Genomic DNA, 17139 nt, shown 5'->3' with positions numbered 1-17139 from the left:
CCGAATGCAGGATGGGTGGCCAGGAGACAGCCAGAAACTAGAGCAGCCAAAAAAGAGGAAGGATTACTTGAGCTTCGGCTCCCGTCCTTCGCTTGTGTACTGCCAACAGATGAGCCCGATCAGGTCCTGCACCCTGGCGCTGGCCATTGTCACCACAGTCATTGGCAGCAGTCTGTCCTGGCTGGAGTGTAAGGGGAGGTAGACATCGATCTTCTTGGTGGCTGTTGTGCCTACATGACCCTGTGGACAGAACACATGCACGAGGGTAAGGCACACACTCACGGTCATGCAGACCCACTAGGCCACAACTACTGCTCTCCAGGGCCTGTGTGCAGCACAGCCATCTCTGATCCTTTTTGCATAGACCTACTTATGAGCCTGGAAAAGTCCCCCAAGTGGAAACACTGTCTAGTTTTAAGTTTTTTTCTTTTTTTTCCCCCCACTACCACAAATTATGCAGTCGAGTTTCCCACATTTGGGGAAATCGCAGGGGCCACCACATCCGGAGTGCAATGGATAAGCCTCGCCCTGGGAAAACCACCTTCGTGATCATGGTATCTCCCCTGCCAGGTTAAGTATAGTTTTTTTCTTTAATATTCATTTTCTAACGGTCTAATTGATCCAATTTTGCCAGCAGTAAGATAAATGAGTGCTACAATTAAAACCAACAAATCAGATGGTGAGCAGATCTGATGTTTAGTGGCAGGAGACTTGCTACTTATTCAGTGTGACCTTGGAAAAGTCACCATTACACCTTGGCATCAGCTGCCCTCCCTGAAAATTGCGGTCTCACTCCTTGAGACCTTGGGAAAAGCTACATGGGAAGCTGCCACACTTTCTGAAGAAGCTTTTAGGCCTGTAGCACTGGATCAAAGGGCTTGCCTTCTCAGAGACTATGGGAGGCTAATTCCATTATGTAGTACATCTGTTTACTTCAGTCATCTGCTATGAAGTTCAAGGGTCCCTGGTCTACCATTTTTGCCCTAACCATCATACCTCACCGCCAATCCCTCCCGAATACCTACTCCTCCTCCCTCCCAAACCTCTCACTCCCCTTTGGAACTCCAGCACTAATTAAACGTTCCCTTCAGCCATGGCCAGTGTGGCTCAACTGGTTGAAGGCTCAGATGATATGACACCTCCTCAGAGAAACCTTTACTGGTTTACTGGTTTACTGATAATTCTATAGGAAGAAACCGCCCTGCCGGTGTGGCTCAGTGGTTGAGCGTTGACCCCTGAACCAAGAGGTCACTGGTTCTACTCCCGGTCAGGGCACATGCCCTGGTTTCAGGCTCAATCCCCAGTAGGGGGGAACATGCAAGAGGCAGCCAATCGATGTTTCTCTCTCTCTCCTTCTCCCTCCCTCTCTAAAAATCAATTTAAAAAAAAAGTATTATAAAAAAAGAAAGAAGCCCCGACGAGTTATTCTCACATATATCCTGTTCATTTTCTTCATAGCACTTAATAATTTACATTATGTATTTGTTCATGTACATCCTTAGTGTATGCCTTCTCCACTAGCCTCTGAGTTCCATGAGGGCATCTATAATAATGGCTGCTTTGTTTACTGCTCTATACACAATGGCTAGCACTGTGCCTGGTGCATAAAAGACTCTCTCCCCAAAAATCTGTTGAACTACAAAATGAATGCATAAGTAACCTAAATGACTGCCAAGATACAAGATAGAAACTCAATAAATGCTAGTTTCCTCCATCCACCCCTCTTGCCTTTCCTCTAAGGGTCTATTTCCTGGAGGAGCATGGAAAATGGAGGTACCTGACCAACCAAGTGTTTCCAGCTTTTTTTTTTTTTTTTAATATATTTTATTGATTTTTTTACAGAGAGGAAGGGAGAGGGATAGAGAGCTAGAAACATCGATGAGAGAGAAACATCGACCAGCTACCTCCCACTGGGGATGTGCCCGCAACCAAGGCACATGCCCTTGACCGGAATCGAACCTGGGACCCTTGAGTCCACAGGCCGATGCTCTATCCAGTGAGCCAAACCGGTTAGGGCTGTTTCCAGCTTTAACACTATAATTTTATCATTCTAAGGCAGAAAAAAAAGATAAGAACTAAGATAAGGAAATACATAAAATCAGTTTAAAAACATTTGAAGAGAAATGCCAAATCTCTTATAACCCAGGATCTAATATTAGATCCACTGATTTTTTTTTTTTACTGAATCTTATCTTTATGTTATAAAGCAAATAATAAAAAAGCAATTCTCTTACATAATGCACGTTCTCACTTTTATGTGTAAATACACATGCACACATTCACACCCATGCATGTTTTTCAGCCTGAAATATTTACATCTCTAAACAGCAAGTGTTTGGCCTTGTCAGGCAGTTAAAGGGTTAAAATTAAAACAAGGGCAAGCTTTCTGGAGTGGATTTGTCACCCCCTTATCACTCTTCTCAACCTCCTTTTCACACCCCACCCAGTTCATTGTCCTTGCTATTCCTTATTTCCTTTATTCCTCCTCCTTCCTCTGAAGAACTAGAGCTGAGGGGCTATAGCAGCCATGGGCAAACTACGGCAGCCCCGCAGGCCATCCAGCCAGTTTGAAATGAATAAAACTAAAAAAAAAAAAAAAAGACCGTACCCTTTTATGTAATGATGTTTACTTTGAATTTATATTAGTTCACACAAACACTCCATCCATGCTTTTGTTCCGGCCCTTTGGTCCAGTTTAAGAACCCATTGTGGCCCTTGAGTCAAAAAGTTTGCCCACCCCTGGGCTATAGGAATAACAATATCTCAAAATAGTAATGAGATGACCAATGTGAATGTGCTTCACAAACTGCAAAGTGCTTTAGAAATGCAGAGCAGTATGCTAGAAAGGGCCTACGTTTTAAAATCAAACCCATTTCTATTACTCAAGCCTATTACAAGATTATATGAGACCAAAGATGGATGCTATAGGAGCCCCAATAATACGTTATTATAACAAGAACTGATATTTATAGCTGTTAAATAAATTCTGCAAAATGTTTGCCTAAATTACCTCATTTTACTCTCACAATCACTATAAGAGGTAGGGTTCTATCATTACCCTCATATTATAGACTAGAGGCCCAGTGCACAAAAATTTGTGCACTCGGGGGGTCCCTCAGCCTGGCTTGTGCCCTCTTGCAGTCTGGGACCCCTCGGGGGATGTCCACCTGCTGGCTTAGGCCCGCTCCCTGGGGGGATTGGGCCTAAGCTGGCAGTCAGACATCCCTCTGGCAGCCTGGGAGCCCTCGGGGGATGTCCACTTGCCAGCGGGGAGCAGGCCTAAGCTGCAGTCGGACATCCTTAGTGCTGCTGAGGAGGCAGGAGAGGCTCCCACCACCACCGCTGTACTGGCAGCCGTCAGCCTGGCTTGTGGCTGAGCAGAGCTCCCCCATGTGGGAGCGCACTGACCACCAGGGGGCAGCTCCTGCATTGAGCGTCTGCCCCCTGGTGGTCAGTGTGTGTCATAGTGACCAGTCATTCCCAGTTGTTCTGCTGTTAGGGTCAGTTTGCATATTACCCTTTTATTATATAGGATGAGAAAACTAAGCTGTATAAGGCTGCAGGCATCTACTCAAGATCCCATAACCAAGGTGGAGGAGGCAGAATTCAAACCCGGGTCTGTTTGACTCCAAAGCCCCTACTTCCAACATCAATGCCTTCTTTCCCTACAGTTATTCTAAACTAAATCAATTCCCACTTTCAAAGGTTTGGAAATCATCTCGCCTCTGCTCACAATGAACCAGAAATGCCGCCCAGAGCAGTCTCCTATGGGGGGAGCTAGCTCTGAGGAGCCGGCCAAGAACTGTTAGGAGATTGAGAATCCAGAGAACATCTCTATTTTAAGGTGACTAAGGGCACTATTGTTAAGGAATGATACTCCTATGAATCCCTTTATCCTCTTTATTTCACAGTGAAATAGCAAGTGTGGGGAAACTATGAGAATAAATATGGTGGATGCTTATTAAATGAAAAAAGTGCTTTATCTTTTTAAGTCTCCTAATTCCATCTTGAGGCACTGATGACGGGAACGAGTGCCTTGCACACACACTGAAATTACATATTTTTTAATAAGGAGACTCTTCTGAAAAACTCAAGGCGGTGGCAGTTAGCTCTATCTAATAGTCCCTGTGTTGCAACATTTAGAGGGAATCATCTAAAATATAAAACAATCCATCAACATAATAGAAAGTAATTAACTTATTAAAAAAGAATAAGGTGACCAAAGGATTAAAAGTATTCATCACCCATCAAGGCAAGCAATATTTCAAAGACCCAACATCTTACTATTAAAAAGCAACTAGCAATCATAGTTTCACTGCATGGCAATTTATGTTTCCACAATATGGAATTAGGTAAATGGAGGTATAATTAGAGCATAAGGGGTCAACATAGAGAGAGGGAAAACTGGTTTAGCGCCATCTTTCTCAGTCACTCATGCATTCAACAAACACCCACTGAAACGCCATGCTGGGCTCTGAAGACAAAATCAAGTGAGACGCAATGCAGATCCTCATCAAATTCACCGTCTGCTGGAGGTCTGCATTGTACAACGTAATAAAAAGCTTCAAGAGGGGGGAGGCTGTCGTGTGAGCTCAGAAGCGACCCAGACCAATGGGGGCCTCCCTCCTAGATAAAAAAAATTTGCCCTCCCATCTAATAGAACCACTAACCCAGGAAAAAATGCTACTGTACTTAAATACCAACTATACCAATACACAAAAAGTGAATCGAGTTCTTCTGAGACATGGGATTATGAGTGATTTTAATTTTCTGCTTTATATTTTTCTGCATTTTATATAATGAGCATGTATTATTTTTATAATTAGAGACAAAACAGTAAATATTATAATTATGAACAGAAGAGGCGATAAAAAGAACTACCACTTTGAAACCGATTTGGCTCAGTGGATGGAGCGTCGGCCTGCGGACTGAAAGGTCCCGGGTTCGATTCCGGTCAAGGGCATGTACCTGGGTTGCGGGCACATCCCCAGTGGGAGATGTGCAGGAGGCTGCTGATCGGTGTTTCTCTCTCATCGATGTTTCTAGCTCTCTGTCTCTCTCCCTTCCTCTCTGTAAGAAATCAATAAAATATATTTAAAAAAAAAAAAAAAAAAGAACTACCACAGAGGGCTTAAGAGTGTTAAGAGAAAGGATCAATTTTGAAAATGGAGCCTCTGTTAAGGCATCCAGCATGATTTATTAAGAACACACTAGGTGCCAGGTATTGTGACAGGCTGTTGAAAAAAATGTTTTAAAATGTAATTCAGGCACCTTCCTATGGCAGGTTAAGTGATTTTTATCAAAGAAAATAAAAATTAATAAACTCGAAAAGAGCTGACAAACTCGGATTTGAACAACTCTCTCCATGAGCAGCCCCTAATGAGGGAATGCCCCAAATTCAGGTTTTAAAACAAAAAAACCCATGTATTCCCTGTAGCAAAACTATTCCTCAACACAAATGCAATTTATGAAGATCAGCTATACTCATATCACATGGCCTCTCCATGACTTGATGGCTCTGCAAATGCAGCCAAATCTCAAACTCAACATGTCCAAGACCTATTTTCTTCTTCATCACTCGTCTCTCAATCAATATTCCATCTCAGTGAAGGCTTTCACCACCTACTCTGGCACTCAATCTAGGAAACTTAACTCCTCTTTCTGTCTCATCTACATCCAAATGCCTCTGAAACATCTCTCAAATCTTTCTCCTCACTGCGCTGCCCTAGTTCATTGCTAGAGTATACTGAGTGGTAGTTAAGAGTACAGACTTGGGGTCAGCCAGATCCAGGTTTGAACCCAGACTCTGCCACTTCTTTAGCTGCTAGACCTTAGATGTTGGATAACTAACTACACCTCTCAGAACTTCCATTTCCTTACTTGGAAAGTAATTAAGATGTATATAAAATGCTTGGTACATAGTCACTGATTTTCCAAAAAGTGCATACATATCAATAGAATGACCAATATTCTTTTTTGAAAAATAAATCTTTATTGTTCAGATTATTACAGTTTTCCTCTTTTTTCCCCCCATAGCTCCCCTCCACCCGGTTAGCACCCCACCCCATGCCCTTACCCACCCCACTGTCCTCATCCATAGGTGTATGATTTTTGTCCAGTCTCTTCCCACACCCACCATACCCCTTCCCCCCGAGAATTGTCAGTCCACTCTCTTTCTATGCCCCTGATTCTATTCTATTCACCAGTTTATTCTGTTCGACAGATTTTTTATTCACTTGATTTTTAGATTCACTTGTTGACAGATATGTACTTGTAGTCACTTTGTTGTTCATAATTTTTATCTTTACCTTTTTCTTATTCCTCCTGTTCTTAAAGAATACCCTTCAGCATTTCATATAATACTGGTTTGGTGGTAATGAACTCCTTTAGCTTTTTCTTATCTGTGAAGCTCTTTATCTGACCTTCAATTCTAAATGATAGCTTTGCTGGGTAAAGTAATCTTGGTTGTAGGTTCTTGCTATTCATCACTTTCAATATTTCTTGCCACTCCCTTCTGGCCTGCATAGTTTCTGTTGAGAAATCAGCTGACAGTCGTATGGGTACTCCCTTGTATGTAACTAACTGTTTTTCTCTTGCTGCTTTTAAGATTCTCTCTTTGTCTTTTGCCCTTGGCATTTTATTTTATTTTTATTTTTTTAAATATATTTTACTGATTTTTTACAGAGAGGAAGGGAGAGGGATAGAGAGTTAGAAACATTGATGAGAAAGAAACATCGATCAGCTGCCTCCTGCATATCCCCTACTGAAGATGTGCCTGCAACCAAGGTACATGCCCTTGACCAGAATCGAACCTGGGACCCTTGGGTCCACAGGCTGACGCTCTATCCACTGAGCCAAACCGGTTAGGGTGCCCTTGGCATTTTAATTATGTGTCTTGGTGTGGTCCTCTTTGGATTCCTCTTGTTTGGGGTTCTCTGTGCTCCCTGGACTTATAAGTCTATTTCTTTCACCAGGTAGGGGAAGTTTTCTGTCATTATTCTTCAAAAAGATTTTCAATATCTTGCTCTCTCTCTTCTTCTGGCACCCCCATAATTCGGATGTTGGTGCGCTTGAAGTTGTCCCAGAGGTTTCTTACACTATCTTCATATTTTAGGATTCTTTTTTCTTTTTGCTTTTCCATTTGGGTGTTTTTTGCTTCTTCATATTTCAAATCTTTGACTTGATTCTTGGGATCCTCTAGTCTGCTGTTGGATCTCTGTGTATTATTCTTTATTTCAGTCAGTGTATGCTTAATTTCTAATTGGTCCTTTTTCATATCCTTGAGGGTCTCACTAAATTTCTCAGCAGTTTCTAGAAGATTCTTGAGTAACCTTATAACCGTGGTTTTGAACTCTATATCTAGTAGTTTGCTTTCCTCCATTTCTTTCGTTTGTGACATGTTTTTTTGTCTCCGCATTTTGGCTGCTTCTCAATGTTGACAGAGTGGCTTTGTGTGCTACGTGTCCTATAGGGCCCTGTGGCTCAGCCTTCCTAATTACCTGAGGTGGACACTTTTGGTGCACCCCTTTGTGGGCTGTGTGCACAGTCTTGTTGTAGTTAAGCCTTGATTGCTGTTGGTATCACTGGGAGGAATTGACCATCAGGCCAATTGGCTGTGAGGACCAGCTGTGTCTACAATGGGAGAACTGCTATGCTGGAGACACCCTTATGGGGCAGGACTTGCTTCAGTGGGGCTTTGGTGCTCACTGAGTCTGTCCCTTGAGTGTCTCTCATATAGATGTGAAGAGTTTTAATCTGGTATGGTCTCACTCTGACCCCTGGGTACACTGGCTCTTGGATCTCCAAGAAGGTGCAAAGTCAGCCACTGCCTGAGGCCACCTAGCAGGAGCTACAGCAAGATCTGCAGATTCCTCCTCTTTGTTTGGGGTTTGGAGGTGCCCAGATGAGGCCCGCTGTGTAGCAATGCAGGCTGCTGTCAAGGCTTAGGCCTTCTTTTGGAAGCTCTGGGGCTCTCTGACCCAGCTGCAGTTTGTTAGATTTTAGGTGGTGAGAGCACAGGCCATTCATATGCAAAAGCTGCTGAGCACAGCTTGAGTGGGGTTGTAAATTGAGTGGGGTGGGGTCTCAGGGAATCACCAGGGCGGAGCAAACAGTAGTGGCTGTTGGTCAGCCCTGCATCAGAGAGGTCCCCGAGTTCCACACTCCATGCAGGAACAACGATTGCTGCAAGCACCTCTGAGAGAAAGCTGCCCTTATGTTCCGGCCCGATGCCAGACAGTCTGGTTTCTCCCCGTATGAGTCTGGATCCCCAGAGTCTCACCCGGAACTGGAGTTCAGAGCAATCAGGAGCTTGTATCTCCCTCCGGATTGAAAAAGAGAACAGCGTACCCAGTTGCCAGCCCGTTTCGTGCACGCCTCCATACCTCCACACTTCTGCACCTCCTACCGGTCTTAAATGCGCTTTTCTCTCCTTCTTGTTGTAGAACTTCCACTCGGCCAGCCTTCCCGTGGTTCTGGCTGATACCTGTTTTGTCTTTTGGTTGTAGTTTTTGATGTGGTTGTGTGAGGCAGCAAGTACAGGTGTGTACCTATGCCGCCATCTTGGTTCCTCTGACCAATATTCTTTTAACATACGATTTTAAACATCTGCACTATATTACAGCATGTAGTGATACTATCAACATATTCCCTGGTTGTGACACTGTTTCTAGTATTTCACTATTGTGAATAATATTCTCCTAAATATTCTTATGTAAATGTTTGTGCACATTTTCCTAGAAATAGATTACTGGGTCAAAGAGTATGACTGCTTTGTGGCTTATACTGTAAAAGTTTACTCTTTTGAAAAGTGTCTTTATATTAATCATGAAATGTCGATGTTATGAATCATATATCATTGAATTAATAATTAGTTCATAAGCCCTGGCTGGGTGGCATACCCCACCCAGCATCGTCCCATACACCAAAAAGTCGGTGGGTTTGATCCCCAGTCAGGGTGAGTACAGGAGGTAACCAAATGGTGCTTCTTTTCCACCTGGATATCTCTCTCTCTCTCTCTCTCCCTCCCTCCCTCCCTCTCTCTTCTTCCCTCCCTCCCTTCCTCTCTCTCAAAAATCAGTGAAAACATATCTTCAGGTGAGGACTAAAAATTAATTAATTAATTAATAATTAACTCATAAAATGTAAAAACCTTAAAAATTTAAATAACTTCTAATATATAGAATGTGAATAGGTACAGAATTGCAATATATAGAATTTTAACACGATGAATTAAAATATTACAGCTATACTAGATTCTCTCCTATTTGATCCCATTAGTTAATTTCAAAATTATGCACCTGATAGTTTCTAAAATAGGGGAAGTAGGAAGAATAGATGGTATTCAGTTCAAAATAATCTTGAATTAAGAAACATTCATATCAAGTGAGGTAGCTAAATTAAGTTTTAAGGATGGAAGGTCCAGTTAGCAGTGCTATTTAACATACAGGTTTGTCAGTAATAAATTGAGTATCAGATCTCAAAACTGTTGCTAAGTGTTCAATTTCTCTGTCAAGGGGAAGAAACAAAAAGGATAGACAGCTTGGCTTCTGCAATTAAAGAGACAAAAAGCAGGCAGCATTATTTCATTAGTCACAACTGCACAAGCAGATCATTATATGTAATTTTAATGCAGAAATAAATAAATCAGTGTATCCAGACAATGTAATGATGCAAATTGATAAAAGGGTTATTTGTAGCCTTCGAAAGTTAAAACTCTCTTAAAGGAATGGCTACAGTTCCATCCTGCCAGTACCTTTCCTCCTCAACTCCCTCAACAAAGGCTTGTATTCTATCAATGGCCTAGTAGTCTTTAATAACAGACTTGGTACAGGTGTCTCAAATTATCATTACTCTGATGACAAATAAGGGATTTAATTTGATTAAAGTGATTCCAAACAAAATCTGGCCTAAATTTGGTCAAAGCCAGGTTTAACAGACGGAACTAAAGATGGTCTAGATGGGGTGGAAAAGAAAAGCCAAACACCAGACTGCAGCATGTTGCTCTCAATAGTGCTACTTCCATGGGTGTGGAGAAAAATCTCACTTTTTTACATTCAAAATGGTAGCCCTAAACTTATGAATAGATTTTGAATAAAATTATATGACAGATCCATTCAGAGCTAGGATATCTTGTAGTGATATCTTAACCCTCAATAAATCTGGAACGCTTCAAGGCTATTAAATTGACATTTCCCTGATCTGGCTCCTGTAGTCAAGTTAATTTGTCAAAAACATTTCTACAGTTTGTCACTGGACACAGTATTTTCTGACAAGTTAAGTTTAAAATAAAATTGACAAAAATCTCATTAATTTCTTCTGAATCACCAACCTTGGTTCCATTAAGCTTTTATTATTAAGAACGTCAACTGTCACTCTTCCTTTAACAAGGTCAAGTTCTGATCTGAGTACCTCCAGGATCCTTATTACATTAATAGGAGCAGTGAGGTAGGGCAGTGTGGCATTAAAAGAATAAGTTGTGGAATCAGAAAGACCTAGGTTCAGTTCTCAGCAGTGCCACTTACTGTGTCCTTGAACAATTTTATTTAACCTCTGAGTTACTATTTCCTTATAAAAGTACCTCCTTATGGAGTTTTTAAAAAAAGAATTCAATGAGATTATGCACGTAAAGCACTTTTATCACTAGTCCACAGTAAATACTCAAGAAATGTTGGGTGTTTAACAGGTTTCCTTTTTTCCCTGCTTATTTACATTCATAGACTTTAAAAAAAAAACTTTATTGTCATTATAGACTTTGGAAACTGCAAGGAATTTTAAGGGTCATCCCCTTTAAAACATTTTCCCCAATTGGCTGTCCAAGAAACCTTCCTAGAGCAGCGGTGGCCAATCGGTGGTCCGCGAACCACTGGTGGTCCATGAGGTCCGAAAGGTTGGCGACCACTGTTCCTAGAGCAGCGGTTCTCAACCTGTGGGTCGCGACCCCTTTGGCGGTCGAACGACCCTTTCACAGGGGTCGCCTAAAAGCATCCTGCATATCAGATATTTACATTGTGATTCATCACAGTAGCAACATTACAGTTATGAAGTAGCAACGAAAATAATTTTATGGTTGGGTCACAACATGAGGAACTGTATTTAAAGGGCCAGAAGGTTGAGAGCCACTGTCCTAGAGCATCTCCACTGATGAGGTCCCTGCCACTTTCTGAAGCAAACCCTTTGCTTCTCTGTCTTTAGCGAAACAGTTTTGACGGCTAACACGCATTTCTTTCCATTTTACATACACTCTCTCGGCAGATCTTAACCACTGATCTTAGTTCTAGCCCTCAGAAAATTGGAACTAATCTACCTCCACTTCCACAGACATCCCTTCATGTAGAGGAGGACCTCACACAAATAACTCAGTTACTAACATCATTAAATGAGCCAGACTATAATCCTTTCGAGAGTACAACACAGCATGAAAATATCATTTCCATCAGTCCTTCTTACCCTAATGATTTTCGTAATTTTTCTTTGTATAACATCTATGGTAAATGTAAATCTATAGTCTTGGACCCAAAAGAGGAAAAGGAGTTGTTGCTCTCAGGAAAGGTTTTCTCTACGTAAAATAAATCCTCCACATTTTGACACTCTGACAGTCTTCTTCCACTCTGGGACAAAATAAAATGCCTAGAGCTGTTGGTTTAAACAAGCTAACTGTTATCAAATGAAGTTTGAGTAATAGCCTCAAATAATATTTTGTTACAAGGTATCAACTGACAAAACTAGTAATCATTCATGTTCAAATAGAAGAAAGAAATTTTACAGAAGGGGTGGGGGTGGCTGAAGGAAAAGAAATGAAAGCCTGCCCGTACTGTTAGTTTGCACCACCATGGGTTGTATTTGCTGCGTACCTCTTTGCAGTCTACAGAACTGGTTTGGACCCTGGTCCTGCCAGCCTTTAGCTGAGTGACCTTTGGCAAAGCCCGTAACCTCTCTGAAAGTCAATTTCCTCAGTCATAAACAGAGATGAGACCATCACCTAAGAAGAATGACAGGGCGTGTAAAGTAAAAATAAAGATTTAAAATGCTCTGTAAACTGCAAACTGTTACATAAATGTCAATTATTTCTTATTATTGTTACTTAAGCTGTTGCTCAGGCCAGGCAGATCTTTGGACAAAATGTCCCCTCAGATATCCATGACTTGGGAAGTGGAAGCAATAGGAACAGGTCTCTATCTCAATCATGAAGAGAAAAGGACCATAGCATTCTCTTCTGGTCCAGCTCAGGATGCTTACAGATGTACCAGGAGGTGCTTTCACACAAGTACAACCCAGCCATCTTCAAGCATAATAGAAGCTAAGTGTCCGTTTTCAATTTTCATAGCCATTGTGGGATTCTTTAGATCATTAATGTAACACAGCACTTTGCATTTAATTATACAAACAATGACTTCTATAATAATGATAATATCAGGGAAAGGTAATTTGCATGAACTAAGCCCCATCACCTAGGGTAACTATAGGGACCTCTTCATTATTAAATCATTTATATAATAAAATCAATATGCTTTAAAAGTAAAAATAGGTTTTTTAAAACCATAAAGAAGAATTACATGTTTTAAATGCTATCAATTATTGTAATATAATGAGTCTTTTTAAGATTTAACATCAACTTTTAAAATTAAAACTCAATGGAGACTGTATACTTGGCACCATTACTAGATGATGTATCTCTAGGAAAGGTTACGGTACAGCCATTATCACCCTCCTAAATTATATGGAAAATTTGGTATTACCCTCCAACTACCCCAAGGACAATTTAATTCCAGAGATAGTGAAGTATTTTAAGTGAACATAAAATTGTATAAATATTGAAGGAAATAATTCAGGTGCATATATTCATTTCTTGCAGGGTTTCCGTTGATTAAATATTATAAAGATTTTAAATGTTAATATACAACTTAAAATGTTTTCTATGTACTTGATTTTGAACAGTTTAAAAAAAAAACACAAATACAGTAGTAGGTTCATGACTGTTTTATCACTTTAAGAATCAATGTTCCTTAATGATATAATTCAAAAAATTTACTGAATCATTATTTAGTAAGTCATAAAAACTTCTTAAAATTCATTTTTCATGCACATTTAGCTTATCCAAAAGTTAGAATTTAATTAGATAGCCTTGGTGCAAATAGGCTTACTACTTTCTTTGCTCAATCAGTGTATGTCTCCACAGTAATTATAATTAATTCAAGTCCCTGACGCACCTCCTAGCAAACAATGTAAAAACATCAGACAAAATGGAAATAAATAGCTTTACATTTCTCCAATTATGACATTCACTTTCATCCTCAAAATGCACATGTAAAATAACTGGGTGAGGTGTTATTCTGTACAGGGAAAGGCCACACAAATAAACTACACCTCTGGTGACAGAGAAAGATGCTTGTCTGCAATAGAAAATAAAAATTTTTCACACTGAGAAAACAATACAACTGCAAAGAGCCTACTGAGAAAGTTTGCATTTAACAGTTTGCAAATGCTTGTTAAAATATAAAGGGCAGCAAGATAAAGAAGAGCTAAATTACTATTTATCCAGAACAATACTTCCTGTTGGGAAGAATTACTTCTAGTTATATGCAAAATTTACAATTGAGAAGCAGTTCAAAAAGTCTGACACTCAGGCCCTTATCCCACAAAGGGGGAAAAAAGTAGTAAGTGGCAGAAAACTTTATTTGTAAAACTGAGAGGAAAACAGGATCCGCTGGATAAAACTGTCAGTACTGAGTACTTTAAAACATAAAAAGCTCTCTATGTGTCACACTATTCAATTAGGCAATCAGCCCCGCAGTACAAAGTAAAACAGGCCAGCATCAGAGCTGACAGCCCTGGTAGGTGAGGCCAGGCACAAAGAGCAAATTCCTCTGTAAGCAGCCCTTTGTGTTCCCACGGAAACTCCCTCTGAAACTGGCAGATCACAACTGCTGGCTGACATTTATTGGGCACCTACCAGGGTCCAAGTACTTTTCGGTACATGATCTAATTCAATATGCCCAACAGTCCTATGAGGATTGCTCACTCCCTTTTAAAGCCGAGAAAGTTTTCAGTAAGTAGGCTCTGCTCCAAATCCCTCAACTAGGGAGGGATCAAGATTCTAACCCAGGTCTGATCAACTGCCAAACCCTACCCTTTCAGTGAATCCAGTCTTGGGTAGAGCCAAGTATTTAGGAAAGGTCGTGTTACAGCTATTGTGCCAGAACTGGGAGACCTGGTCTGAAGAATCCTTCTAAGTTTCAGCTGCTCCTCTCCAGCAGGTGGGCAGCCTCACCTGCCACACGCACTGGCAGCTATGCAGGGACTGCTGGCACTGGAGGGGGACACTGGGGCAACCGCTTCCAGAAGCAGTTACCTCTTGTACAGGCAGAAGGCAGAAACTGTCTCAGATTTCCTTGGTCTTGGGCATATAGAAGGGGCTCAATAATCTTGAAGAGCAGGCAGAACCCTCTGCTTCAGTTTTCAAAAAGCAGTGGTCAAGCCCTAACCGGTTTGGCTCAGTGGATAGAGCGTCGGCCTGCGGACTGAAGGGTCCCAGGTTCGATTCCAGTCAAGGGCATGTACCTTGGTTGCGGGCACATCCCCAGTGTGGCGTGTGCACAAGGCAGCTGATCGATGTTTCTCTCTTATCGATGTTTCTAACTCTCTATCCCTCTCCCTTCCTCTCTGTAAAAAATCAATAAAAATATATTAAAAAAAAAAAAAAAGCAGTGGTCAAGTACCAACTCACGGGCCTCAGAGAATCCCAACTGTTGGAGTAAGAGTCTTATCAGTAATTGTGAGGTGTATCTGTTACTAAATGTGGCTCCCCAGGGGGCAGTCCCCAAATGTGCTTTGATAATGACAAAGGAGGACAATAAGAATTTGGTCCTTGGAGGGACAGGCAAGCAGCATAAGACATCAGCACAGCATCGAGCTCCAACAAACGCAAACGTCTGAGTTAGACAAAGGCCCATCTCAGGGTGCAGCCCTCTGCCAAACAGGCAGCAGGAGAAACTGACAAGTCACTCAGGTACCAGGGTCTCCTGGGTTTCTCCTCAGCCCCCTGGCAGTATTTCCCTCCTGTGCATCCCGAGTCTCAGTCCAATCTCCTCTGAGGTCCTAACTAAACCAGACACAGAGAGAATCGGGATTTTATCTTATTAAAATAGATATGGCTAATTTGTCTTTTCAAATTCATTTTAAATTAAATTGGATTTCCTCGGAAGGCTGCTAGGTCAGTTCCCCTGCTGCGAATGCAGGACAAAGGTTAATTGCACGCCCTTCACCAGCTCTTCTGCTCTCCTGGGCAGGCTGATAACCTGCCCTGGAGAGGTGGGAAGGCTTTGGTTTATTGGGAGATAATGTTGCCATTAGAGCCATTTACCATTATGCCAAGAAACATTTTATTTTTTAACTAAATAACAAGATATGATAGCAATAACAAGAATGAAATGCAACGATGTTACCAACTGATGGTTAGTTCTTCTAAAACACAAAACCTAAAGAATAAGGACTTAACCTATTTGCTTCCCTAAAAGGCCCCAATAGAAACAAAAGTACACACCCTTCTGGAGTAAACCGTTTTCTGGTTCCAGTGTAAAATTCCATTAACATTTTCACTTAATTTATCTCATTTAAACTGTCTATGTTCATGAAAATTTAACCCAGTAATTCCCTGTTATACAAAGCATAACAAGTATGAATATTTAAATACAATGTAAATAAAACACTTTATCAATTATATTTTTGTATTCTAAATTAGTGACTTCACTTAGCATGCCTGCCTTGCACAGCACCACACTATTTTTCAATTAAAGGTCCAGATGTTTCAAAGGCTCCAGTAGGCAACGGCAGTTATGAGAAATGCTTTATCTGCATTGTAATCATCACCACCACATCAGCTCCAGGCTGCATTAACATACTCATGTTTTATTCCAGCTCCCGTTCTAACAGAGCAGGTAATTATACAACACAGCAGAGAAACACAATCCTAAGAGCTGGACAATTTCCTTATAAGCGTCCACCTGAGCAACACATTTTCATACATGATCTTAAATTTGGGGGGAATTGCTTAGTGAGAACATTGACTATTCAGAATAATTTTTAAACAAAAAGAATGAACCACAGACATGTCAATTTAGCTTCAAATATTATCAAAATACAAGATGGCCTGCACATACACACACTTACGTATACTGAAAATCAACTACAAATTTATGTAAAAACCATTATCATTTGTTACAGTTTTAGCTATTTCTTCTCATTTTTGATGCCAGTGTCATCTCTTGAACAAGTCAATTCTATCTTTATTCTTACCATCCAAAAATGACAATTCACCTGGGATGAGACTGAGCAAGTATAGCAATTATCCCTGTGCCCATTCAATAAAAAGTAATAAGGGCAGAACAAAATGCAATGCTGACAGCTGCAACAAAAATGTTATTGCATTTATTATTTAGTTAATTAAATGACTCCCCTACCCAAAAATGGAAAATAAGAACCTATGTTATAATAGTACTGTAATGCTTAGTAACCATAGTATATTTTCATGAGAAAATATAGTTCTGCGTTAAGAGAAAAATGTGACAAAATTAACTTCAACATAATTTTAGAAATTATTCTACAAACATTTTTATATTCTGAAATATTCTAAGAGACGGTATCTTTTTTAATGAAAATGCTATTCAAAAGATAAATGCCTTTACAAATAAATATTAAAACCTCAGAAAGGTCAAATCCTGGCAGGTTATACTTGAGCATCTGAAGCAGACAGCTTCCGTTCCTTCCTAAAAAAACCTTAGGTGGAACATTTTTAATACATCACTATGTCACTTGTTAATGTGCCCCAATCTATTAACCACATGGCAAACTAACAGGGATTTTTAAAATATGGGTTTTATGGCTTTGTGCTGGTGATTAATTAAATAAATAGCCGCCGTTTCACAAATCATTCCTCTAATTAGTCTAAAACAGACACTTTGCATTCACTGATATTAACGCCATCTGAAGCGCACAGAAGGGCAGGAGTGGTGCGGCATGGCCACGGCGCTGCACTTTGGAGCCCATTGTCGCAAGCTCCACGGCTGGCAACCCACCCTGCCACCCAGAGGCAGAGGTGCCATCTTCACAGGTGCTGCAGTCAGCTGGAATTTGACTCCAGCT

General features: G+C 40.8%; 1 protein-coding gene and 1 pseudogene across 9 annotated transcripts in view; both read right to left on the bottom strand.

Annotated features, from left to right (window-relative positions):
• Positions 1-17139, bottom strand: part of MAPKAP1 (MAPK associated protein 1) — a 185813-nt gene that overhangs the window by 113538 nt on the left and 55136 nt on the right. For all 9 annotated transcript variants that reach the window (XM_070430662.1, XM_070430668.1, XM_070430670.1 and 6 more), the window contains one exon: positions 68-240. In XM_070430662.1, coding sequence (XP_070286763.1) covers positions 68-240 — 173 coding nt within the window. The remainder of the gene's footprint in view (positions 1-67; positions 241-17139) is intronic.
• Positions 394-579, bottom strand: LOC139021320 (U1 spliceosomal RNA; annotated as a pseudogene).

Source organism: Myotis yumanensis, unplaced genomic scaffold (assembly GCF_028538775.1).
Source record: "Myotis yumanensis isolate MYYU_CA2020_CCGP unplaced genomic scaffold, mMyoYum1.0.hap1 SCAF_12, whole genome shotgun sequence".
Lineage (NCBI taxonomy): Eukaryota > Metazoa > Chordata > Mammalia > Chiroptera > Vespertilionidae > Myotis > Myotis yumanensis.
The sequence above is the reverse complement of the archived record's forward strand: the minus strand, read 5'-3'. Positions and strand labels throughout refer to the sequence as shown.